The 12,304-nt window shown below is 40.1% G+C and overlaps 1 protein-coding gene across 5 annotated transcripts in view; it reads right to left on the reverse strand.

The window, feature by feature from the left end:
• The window catches only part of KLHL7 (kelch like family member 7), a 56,406-nt gene that overhangs the window by 13,879 nt on the left and 30,223 nt on the right, over positions 1-12,304 (reverse strand). For all 5 annotated transcript variants that reach the window (XM_082472716.1, XM_082472717.1, XM_082472718.1 and 2 more), the window contains one exon: positions 9,982-10,124. In XM_082472716.1, the coding sequence (XP_082328842.1) occupies positions 9,982-10,124 (143 nt within the window). The remainder of the gene's footprint in view (positions 1-9,981; positions 10,125-12,304) is intronic.

Below are 12,304 nucleotides of genomic sequence, written 5' to 3' on the forward strand. Positions count from 1 at the left end.
GCAGTGGGTGGGCAGGGCATGACTGTGCTACTGTAAGCTGCTAGATAAACTCAGGAACAGTGAACATATCAACGGGCAGTTCCCAGCTACTGATAGTTAAAACCAGCAAGGAGTGGGAAGTGAGGCCAGACACCAGCTCAAAGGGAATTACTAATTAAGAATCACTACTGTTTTATAAAGTCACAAAATGTTCTCCCCCCTCCACTCTCAAACTAAAACCATACCACCAAGACACACAACTCAAATCTACTCAGAAATTTAAGTGAGATGAAACGCAGTTCAAAAGTGAAACCTGATATGAATATTATGCTCAATATCAGCTCTTGTCCTTTCAGTAAAAAATACATGAAATAGCAGGGGAACATCTCTGCGCTAGCACCTTGCCAGATATCTCAATGACAAGATTTGCCTTTAGATGAACTTTGACGTGTAATTTTTTATCTTGGCACAGGAAGGCATATTATACTTTAAATGATTATCTCAAATCTCAAAATGCAGTAACATACCCATTTAATAAAACGTTCTCACCAATGGGACAAACATCAACTCTTGTCTCAGATGTGTACAGTATAGGAGATAATGCACCCAGTCAGGGGGTTTGGAAGAGTTAGGCAGGGGGAAGAAAATAACAAAATGGAGATGGTAAGCCTTTTTACATTTAAATATGGGAAAATGAGAAAAACTTAAGGATGGCAGGGAGAAAGAGACTCAGTGAATGAAGATCAAAGAGTCAAATGAACATAATTGATATTCACGCAAATCCTAAGATTTAAACCTTCTGTTAATAGACCAGAAAACTGAAGTTCAGAAAGGCTGACTTGCCTAAGCTCCTATACCTGGACTTGACATGCTCCTTCTACAAAACAGCTGCTTTCTTTTAGAAATAAAGGAAGGAAGGAAGGAAAGAAGGAAGGAAAGGAGGGAGGAAGGAAGACAAGACAAGGGACCAAAAAAAAGGTCTCACAAAAGAAAAAAGACCAATGGGTGAGTCCTTCAGTTCTTCCACCTATATCTAAATTCTTTTTTTTTTAAAGCAAAAAGTTAGACTCCATTCAGTTAAATAATACTTTGTATGCATTTTATGAAAACTTTTAATACTCATACTTATCAAACCAAAAAGATATATTCATACTTAGGACTCAATATATTCTTTTCTTTCTCTTTCTTCCTATCTAAACTCTACCAGTAAGTGTCCCTCAAGAAAACTTCCATGGGGCTTCCCTGGTGGTGCAGTGGTTGAGAATCTGCCTGCCAATGCAGGGGACACGGGTTCGAGCCCTGGTCTGGGAAGATCCCACATGCCACGGAGCAACTAGGCCCGTGAGCCACAATTACTGAGCCTGCGTGTCTGGAGCCTGTGCTCCGCAACAAGAGAGGCCACGATAGTGAGAGGCCCGCGCACTGCGATGAAGAGTGGCCCCCGCTTGCCGCAACTGGAGAAAGCCCTCGCACAGAAACTAAGACCCAACACAGCCATAAATAAATTAATTAAAAAAAATGCATTGATTTTGGGGGACGTATATCTAATATTTAAAAAAAAAAAAAGAAAAAGAAAACTTCCATGAAGCGTCCATGGACAAATTCAACCCAGGGGAATCTCTTCTTTTCAGACCACCCAGGCTGTCATTACCTATCCCATACTGGGACTTTTTTTTTTTTTTTTTAAACATTTATTTATTTATTTATTTTTGGCTGCATTGGGTCTTTGTTGCTGCACGCGGTCTTTCTCTAGTTGCGACGAGCCGGGGCTACTCTTCGATGCGGTGCGTGGGCTTCTCATTGTCGTGGCTTCTCTTGTTGCGGAGCACGAGCTCTAGAGCGCAGGCTCAGTAGTTGTAGCGCAGGGGCCCAGTTGCTCTGCGGCATGTGGGATCCTCCCAGACCAGGGCTCGAACCCGTGTGCCCTGCATTGGCAGGCGGATTCTCAACCACTGCGCCACCAGGGAAGCCCCCATACTGGGACTTTTAATTGGCTACACTCAGGGGCAGCTTCACCAACCTCAGCCTCTGTGTTCTCTAATTGCTTCAAGCTTGTATACATCTCATACACTTTGCGTTTGACTCCTTCATAATCCCTGCTGCAGTCCAACCCCAAAATTTCAAATTCTAGATGAACTGTCATACTGGTAATATATGACAAAATATTTGTTCAAACTGCAGTTTATAACCAGCTAACTGTACAGTATGCTATGGTACAATCTGCTATTGTTTATAGCAACTGAGGGTAGCTTTCTCTTATACTGATCACCAATTTTTCTCTTATACTGATCACCAATTTTCAAAGAATATCACAGGAAACCTATCTGAACATGATTTAATACTTCTAGGATAAAAGATCTTACTGTGCCTTTGGGTCATCATATGAACAATTACCAAAGGTAGCCAACAGTAATTTTTGAATGACATGGCATAGTAAATATTTATTTCATTCCCTGGTGATTTCCCTCAGCCTCTTACCCACTAGCCCTGCATTTATGTAGCCACTACCCTCCAGCTAATTCCAGGATGACAAGAGTCCTTTAAAACACCACCACACAGATTTATCATCCCTAGTCTCCTTATTCCTTCCCACCTGTGGCCCTCAATCAAATACCTACAGCTTTGTTTCTGCCCTCTCTGTCCTTTAAGGGGACTGATCTGTTAATTTACAATAATTATGGCTGGCTGTGGCTTACAGAGTCTGAAGTCATCCCTCTCTTGGTGAGTCGTATTTTCACCGGGGTTTTTTGCAGGCACAGTGACTAAACACAAAAGGAAACTGATCCCTGAAGGTGGGAACTTCAGGTACTGCACCTTTGTAGGGTACAAGGGCTGTGAGGTTGACTTTACAACAAAACTACAAAAGTGTGTTATGGAGATGCTTGAAAACAAAACAAAACAGAGGCTCTCAATATTCCTATTTTGGAAGACATTCTAGGAAGGCACTCTACTGAGAATTTACCTCAGAATGTGTTCCAATCTCTTCTACTTGAATGTGAGGACCACCTGTCTAACCAAACTGCCTGCAAACAAACAGGTATGAGGAATACTTATTGTGCATAAGCGGCAAAGAACACTGATTTTTACCACTGGCGCCTGTTATACTGACCACTAAGGAAGCTTAAGGGATACCCATGTTGGCCCACACTTGCATTCCAGCAACATCAGTCCCTGTGGGACACAGCTATAGGTCCAAACCACCTGGGATTACTGCTGTCCATTTTGGATATTTTGTTCTTACAGGTGCCCCTGATCATTTTAGCAACACTCACTCTTTGACTCCAGTATACTGCTCCTACAACACTCTTTTGCTGGTGACAAACACTACTGATGCACTCTTACAAAAGCTTCATTAATTTTTTAATGTAACACCATTTTCCTATAAGGTTTACACTTCTTTTACACACAGGTCTTTTAAAATCACATGCAACATATAACTGCCAGTTTCCACCCTGATGACAATGTAGGACTGTCTCCTTAGTGAAGGCCTGTTTAAGAGGGAAGTTAGCTATGATACTGTGAGAAAAGGCACTGTGATACCTTTAGTAAACAATATTTCCAAGAGGAAAATGTGTTTTGTGTTGAAAGTAACTTCACTTCTTTTGATTTAGGGTCCACCTATATTTAAATCCAGTCCTATAAAACCAACTGACAAAATTGCTTATGAAATATTATATAAAGTTATACCGGTTCATTCATCCTCACAAACTTGACTACCCACATTGGGCCAGACACTAAGCTCAGTGATGAATCTACTTCAGAGTTTTAAGTAGGAAAAGGTACTAAGAGGGACTTCCCTGGCGGTCCAGTGGTTAGGACTCTGTGCTCTCATTGCCAAGGGCCTGGGTTCAATCCCTGGTCGGGGAACTAAAATCCCACAAGCCCCCGCGGTGAGACCAAAAAAAAAAAAAAAAAAAGAAGAAGGTACTCAGGAGAAGAAACTGATGGTTCCATAAAATATGGCACCATATGGTTTTCTGCCTTTGCAATTTACAGGGTCTAGCCCTCACTCTGCTGGTCTTACTCCTTGTTTGGTTTTGCCAGGGAATATGCAGAATCCCTTTTTCTCTAGAGCACAGTCTCCTTTTTTTTTGGTTGCGTTGGGTCTTTGTTGCTGGCCACAGGCTTTCTCTATTTGCGGCGAGCAGGGGCTACTCTTCACTGTGGTGGCTTCTCCTGTTGCAGATCACGGGCTCTAGGTGCTCAGGCTTCAGTGGTTGTGGCACGTGGGCTTAGCAATTGTGGCGCACGGGTTTAGCTGCTCCGTGGCATGTGGGATCTTCCCGGACCAGGGATTGAACCTGTATTGGCAGGCAGATTCTTAACCACTGCACCACCAGGGAAGTCCCATAGTCTCCTATTTCTCCACCATATGAAAGTGGTGAGCCAAGACCCCTACAAAGTTTTAAGCCCTCAAAGCTGATGATTTCACTGACAAGAATAGTCCAAATAATCTGGTCAATTAAGTCAACTTTTATTTGGCATCAATATCATAAAACGTTCCCATACTACAATTTGAGAACACCAATTCTAAGAGAACAGAGCACTGGATTCAGAAAAAAAACTCTTCTAGTAATCAATAAGCACTTGAAAACTTTAAAAACAGGTACAGGTGGGGAAGGGGAGACTCAGCAGGCTTCATGAAAGGACCCTGACAAGAAGAGTGTCATTTCAATTCAATATAGCAACCCAAGATTTCTTTATCCTTTATCTACTTATCTACTAGAAAAAATGTTAAGATTTTCTTTCTAATCATTTTTCAGTCAGCAGTTAATACAAATATTTGCCACCTCTCATGAGCAATAGCCAAGGAATATCTAAAGATAATAGTTTATAGGGATGTTGGCTTAATTCTAGATAATTCAATTAAGTAGTACTGCTTAAATTGTCTCTTTGAAGGAGATCAATTCAGTGAAAATAATCATTTTGGGTTGGTACAGGACACACATCAATGGGTTCCGTTTAATGACAGTTAAAACCATTTTAGCATCTCTGAAAATATTAAGTTCAAGAATTTTAAAACAATTCCTATACAGTACTTATTATTAAGCAGTCTACTTAAATAATGAAATAATGTTCACCTTGGGAGATTCAAGGTAAATAATAACTTATAATGAAATCAGCCTTCCCAATTGTTTTAATATTATAAATAATAAAGACAACCAACTTATATTAAAATATTATAAATAATAGTAAATAGTGAATATTTTCAAGATGAAGTTTTCAGCAGAAAGAAAGGAGAGGTTGGTACTTCTAATAGAAATATTTAATAAATATTGTAATGGGATTCTAATGGTGTCAGTGTTAGGGAATAAAGTAATAACTGATGGAATGAGGATGTTTTTATTGGTAGTTATATCCTCAGTTATTTAAATTTTTCCACTGGAAGTCTAAAAACTTGTGACTGAGTATACAAAAGAGCACTAGGAACGTGCCATTTATAAGAGCAAAGTAAGACATCAAATGAGAATTCTGAAGTTACAGTCTCATTTCCAGGCTCGTGCAGAATATCCATCTTTTTTTTTTTTCATCTGTCCAATTTAAAAAAAAAAATTAAGGGAAGTGTTACAACTACAGACCAAAAACAAAGTGCTAGTAGTCATTCCATATTTGCCTTATTCTAAAAACAGTGCTGTCTCTCAAATGAAATCAGGATTCTCCTTGTCCCCCTGTACATCAGAATAGACATCTACTTTAAGATAAAGTATTTTCTACCAAAACATACTTTAATTGCCTTTTAACTGTCAAAATCAACACCAAGTTAGGCTTTGGGAAACAAGAGGGGTGTAACTATTATCAACAGCTGAAAGCTGTGGTTTACAGATTTAATTAAGCTCCTATGACTTCAGATTTTCCTTGGAAAAAAAAAAAGTTTATTTACAAATTTCCTGCTGTTGACTCAAAAGGATCCTGAAAAATTAAAAAACAGTGAAATTAAATAGCCACTGAAATGTTAGTAGTTTTAAAACTTACCTGGTATGAAACAGATGTGTAGGTGTATCAACCTGTTAAGCACACTGACATTGTGCTTATTGAACTGTATTGCACAGGCCATGAAAACTCATGGTACCTGCCAGTCGCTCAGTCTTCTACTAAGAAAGGAAGCTAGATGTCTTTAGTAAAAAATCAGCCTGGAGATGGAGGAATGGACCGGAGATAGATATATGACCTGAGAGCAGCCCACAGGGATAGTCCAAATATGATGGTATTTAACCAATCTAACCTGATACTCTTTCCTTGGAGGTCTTTTTGATATCTGGCAGCATATATACTCTATGAGTTATATGACTCACACTGGCGACTCTAACTACTGTAGCAGGGCCAGATGTGGTCTCCTTACTGGAACAGATTGACTAAAACTTGGTCTGTAGTTAACACTCTGGCTAATGTGTATTTCTGTTACTATTTACCCAGATCATTACATGGAATTTCAACTGGCAGGGAAAATAAAATAATTTCATAGTCTGACCTCAAGATCTCTAGACTCTAACTCTCTGCTATAATCTCAGCTGCAGGAGCCCTGGTCTATCTCACCTTGCCAAAGGTCTCCTATATTGATGCCTGTAATACTGATCAGTTCAAGAAACAGAACTGAACAGAAAATGGAAAGGATCCCGTATGTCTTGGTTAGACAAGTGCTTCACAGGACAGGAGAGAAGTTATCCTAGAGTACAGTGTTGGTCACTTCAGAGTCCCTAGATGTCCACAGGTCTGCAGCAGGGGTTGGCAAACTATGGCTTGCAGGCTAAATCCAACCCAATGATTGTTTCTGTAAATAAAATTTGATTGGAGGGACTTCCCTGGTGGCACAGTGGTTAAGAATCCTCCTGCCAATGCAGGGGACACGGGTTCAAGTCCTGGTCCAGGACGATCCCACATGCCGCTAAGCAACTAAGCCCGTGCGCCACAAATGAGCCTGCGCTCTAGAGCCCGCAAGCCACAACTACTGAGCCCGCGTGCCACAACTACTGAAGCCTGTGCGCCTAGATCCTGTGCTCTGCAACAAGAGAAGCCACTGCAATGAGAAGCCCGCGCACTGCAACGAAGAGTAGCCCCCGCTCGCCGCAACCAGAGAAAGCTTGCGCACAGCATCGAAGACGCAACATAGCCAAAAATAAATAAATAAATAAACTTAAAAAAAAAAAAAACCTCATCACACTGTTTAAAAAAAAAAATCTGATTGGAATACAGCCATGCCCACTTGTTTATGTATTATCTATGGCTGCTTTCCTGCTACAGCATCAGAGTTGAGCAGTTATGGCAGAGAATGTGTAGCCTAAAAAGCTAAAAATATTCTTTGGTCTTGTATAGAAAAAGTTTGGCAAGCCCTGATCTACAGCATGTTGGCATAGCCCCTTGGAAAGGAAGGACAGCTTGCTGCCCCAACCATCTTCTAACATTTTACAGATGACACATATCCTGTGTTTGGGTGTCCTACATTTATACTTTTACTGGGTAAACTTTCTAAGTGGGACAGGCTATAATCATACGGCTCAGCTGCTCAGGCTATCCTGTGATCCTAGGGCATTGGGATGCTGATTGAGATGCTGCATATAACTTCAGGCATGTCTCAATATGACCAGAGAGCACACCTGTGGGATTCTGGAGCAAGGCCAACCTACTTTAAGCAGGTACCATTTTTTCAGTAAATAGCTCCTGGCTGGCTGCTAGGGTCTGACAGACAGCAAATGTCTGACACCAAGGGACACCAGGTGACCATATCATTAACCCATTTTGAACAGTTTTCCCTGACCTACCAAATCACAAATAGCATGCTTTCAACCCATGATCTAGTATTTAAACATAAAACTGGGCATATGGAGGTCCCCAAGGCACAGAATACCCAAATGGGATAATCACAACCCTTACTCAGTAGGCCTTCTCCCTCACCCAGGGTTATGTCTTCAGGGAGGTGGTCCCTACAGATCAGCTGACAAAATTGAGAGACCTGAGCTTGGTTCATTTGTGATAGTACTAGCCAAGAGTGGACTGCTTAAGCATTATACTCCCTTCAGGAATGGTACTGAAGGATAATACAGAAGAGACATATCCTGATATGGCAGATTTTCAAGCAGTTCCTTTTAATGTCCATTATACCTCTCAGTAGAGAAAGCCTCAGGTCAGTTTTTATCCATTCTCGGATGGTGACTAATGGTTTTCCCAGACGGATACGGACTTAAAATAAGCAAGCACGAAAGACTGCTGACAAGGAGATCTGAGGAAGGATAATGTAGAACGCACTCCAGAAAGGAAACAAATTTGGGTCCCACATGAATTCCTACCAGAGTGCCCACAACTGCAGCAAAGTCTCTTAATAATCATGTGGACGGGATTGCATCTATATCTTTCCTCCCCAATCCGATGCTTGCTCAATGGGCTTATGAGTGACTCCAGTGGCAGTGATAGATATGCATGCAGTAACTGCATAAGTCAGTGGCTACAGAAGCTGATGGACTTTCCCTCCCTGAGGCCAGTGTGGCTGTCCACTACTGGCTAGCACCCACTTTGTTGGCAATACTGACCGATTCTAAGAACTTGATTTGTTATCACACCTTGAGGGAACCAGTTAGTTACCTAACACCAAGCTAACTACACTGGAACCCTTCCATTGTTGAAGGGACAAAGCTCTGTCCTCATTGGAACTGATACTTACTCTGGATTTGGATTGGCCTTTGCTGTCTTTTGCACTCTTGACAACACCATCATATGTGTTTTTATAAATGCCTTGTATTATCACCACTACAGTATTACACAGAAAGCCTCCAAGGACCCACATCTCAGAGAAAGGAGTATCCTGATGTAAAAAGGATGCTCTGGACTCACCAGGTTATCTATCATCAACAAAAAATGGGCCTATGAGATGTTGAAAGAGACCATTAAGTGCTAAGATTCAACATCGGTTATGGGTACCACCTTGCAAGGTCGGGGTGCTATCTTTTAGGATTATGGTATCTGCTCTGCTTGGGCAATACATGTAGTAACAGCAAAATATGGTATTATCTCCCCCACAGCCAAAAAACACAGTTCTAAGAAACAAGGGGTAGAAATATGAGTGCATTTTCTCATAATCTATTTTTAAAAATTGTGTTCCTAGACCTATGACTCAGGCTCTGCTGTCCAACTGGCATAACACATAATGGAAAACACATTAAAACTGGTAATAATTTCTAGACGGTTGGGGCTTCCCTGGTGACGCAGTGGTTAAGAATCTGCCTACTAATGCAAGGGACACGGGTTTGAGCCCTGGTCTGGGAAGATCCCACATGGCGCGGAGCAACTAAGCCCATGCGCCACAACTCCTGAGCCTGAGCTCTAGAGCCCACGAGCTACAACTACTGAACCCATGCGCCACAACTACTAAGCCTGCGTGCCTAGAGCCCGTGCTCTGCAACAAGAGAAGGCACCGCAATGAGAAGCCCGCGCACCGCAACGAAGAGTAGCCCCCGCTCGCTGCAACTAGAGAAAGCCCATGTGCAGCAATGAAGACCCAACACAGCCAAAAATAAATAAAATAAATTTATATTTTTTTAGATGATTGGATTAAAGGTAATTTTCTTTTTTTCTTCATGATGGTCTAGATTTTCCACATTTTCTAGAATGACTGTGTATTATTTTATATTCAAACATAATTACTAAGGGGGAAAAAAAACAACCCACATAGCTCTAGAAGCAGATTTTCAATGAAAATCGCACATAAGGAAAGCAAGGAGCTGTAATGAATGCAAGGACCTCCTAACAAAAGAAGCTAGAACTGTTTCCCGTTTTCTTTGATAATGGTTACCATGTAGCACTCCAGAGCAATCATGGAAACATTTGAAATCTGACTAACCCTCACAGTTTCCTTATTTGTAAAATGAAGGTGATAACTATGTATCTTGTAAGGTCTATGAAAGAACACCATAAACTATAACATCTCCTATATGAGTTATTACTGCTGGTGGTAGGTGCGTGTCTATGTGCTCAGTGCTTTTAAAAACAAAAACAAGAATAAAAATTAGTTACCTTTGGGTTAAAATATCTACAAGACTGTGGTTGGGAGCCTCCAAATAGTGCTATGCGGTAGTCATGTTTCTTTCTTCTGGGCCTTGTGCCTTCTACCAGTTCTTCTCGATCCTCTGGAGACAGGAGATGATACCTCATTCCACCTGTAGAAAAATACATGGCAACTCTTCAAGAACTTCAGGCACTTTAATACTTTGAAAAGGAAATACCCAAACAAAATAGTGTTTTTATTTCTGGAACTGTTTTTTTTTTTTTTTTTCAATCATCCCTCTATAGCATTTAAGGAAAGAGTGAGGGAGAAGAGGCAGGAGAAATGTATAATCATCTGAGTCCTAATCAATTTATTATTCTCAGCCATCACCATTAATGCTAAGATTGTCCCACCCACTTACTAAAATGCCAGGGAATTATCTGGCTTTTTAAGCAACAGCTGCCATAATACTAATTATTGAAATTCAGATCTCCCAACCCAGCTGTTCTCAATCTTCACTGTACATTAGAATCACCTAGAAAATCTCAGAAACCACCTATACCTGGGCCTGACCACAGGCCAGTTAAATCAAAATCTCTGGTGGTAGGGCTGAGGCACTGGTATCGCCACTTAAATGTGGTTAAAAGATCAGCAGCTTCAGCACCTGGGAGCTTGTTAGAAATACTGAATCCCAGACCTACTGAATCAGAATCCACATATTTAACAAAATCCTAAGGTAAATCAGACGCACATAAAACTTTGAGAAGTACTTACTGCTTAGACAATTCTAAAATGCAGTGAGGATTCAGAACTATTGTGATCTAACATGACCCTTTTCCTTCAAGCAATTCCTTAATTTTGTCAAGTCAGGGGACACTCAACAGTTAAAAACTTTTAAGACGTCATTTCAAATCAGTGTGGGAAAGGTAGATTGTTCAATAAATGACGTTAGACAATGATATGGAGAAAATATTTGTACCGCTACCTCATATTTTACTCTAAAGCAAATGCCAAATCAATAGAATATTTTAAAATGTAAAAAACCTCACAAACGAACTATAGGAAAAATCAGATAGTTAAAAAAAAATAGGCCCAGAACAAGGAAGCCTAAGAAAAGACAAATAACACAGAAACTATGAAAAAAATATTCAGAACTACATAAAATTTTAAGTTAAACTACTTCATGGCAAAAAAGAAAAAACAAAATCAAAAGACAATGACAAACTAGGAAAGTATTTATAAATCATATAAAAGACCTAAGGATATTCTTAATAATATTAAGACAATCAACTAACAGAAAATTAGATTAATAATCTGAACAAAGTTCACAGAAAAAGAACTAATTACAAATAACTCTCAAACATATGAAGAGATGCTCAACTGCTCTAGTTAGAGAAATAAAAATTAAAATCATACTTTCTCACTCATCAGATTGTACAAGATCAAACTATCTGGAACACAGGGTATGATAAAGGAAGCAGCATGCTCCTACACTGCTGGTGGGGATGTGGATGGGTACAAATTATCTGGAAGGCAATACAGGATAATCTGTGAAAATCACAAATGCACACACCCTTTAGCCAGTAATTCCCCCTTTTGGATTTTATCAACCTGAAGTTCACTGTCAGGCAAGTGGTTAAAAATTACAGTATATTCACATAATGGAATACTGTATGTGGCTGTTGAGAAACATGAAGAAGGGTAACATGTACACAAGGGACGATTTCCAAGAAATAATGTGGAATGAAAAAAAGCAAGATGGGAAATTTCCTGGTGGTCCAGTGGTTAGGACTCAGGCTTCCACTGCCAAGGGCCCAGGTTCCATCCCTGGTCGGGGAAGTAAGATCCTACAAGCCATGTGGCGCAGCCAAAAGAAAAAAAAGAAAGAAAAAAAGCAAGACGTAAAAGAGTACACAGAGTGTGATACCATTTGTTTAAAAAATTTATATCTTTATTCATATATATTTTTATACATAATTTATACAAGTATATGTCAGTAAATTACTGTATATGCACAAACTCAAGACTACCTTTGGAAGGATATGCAAGATAATAATGGTTACCTCCAGTGAGACTTACTTTTCACCATATACCCTTTTATACCTTTTTGAATTGTAGATGATGTGCAGTATTACTGATCCAAAAATAAAATAAAGTAAGCAATTCTCAATACATGCAGAAAACACTTCTGTTCATGAGGCTGTGTTGGGCCTTTATAAGAGAGATAGAGAAGACACGTTTGGAAAACAGGTTGTGAATGAATGAAAATCAGTTATCAATATTGCTAGCATCTCCTTCCATTTCAGGGTATGAGTAGAAGCACTGTGCATTAGAACAGCTGGAACGCTCAGC

This window comes from Balaenoptera physalus (genome assembly GCF_965194825.1).
Source record: "Balaenoptera physalus genome assembly, chromosome: 8".
Lineage (NCBI taxonomy): Eukaryota > Metazoa > Chordata > Mammalia > Artiodactyla > Balaenopteridae > Balaenoptera > Balaenoptera physalus.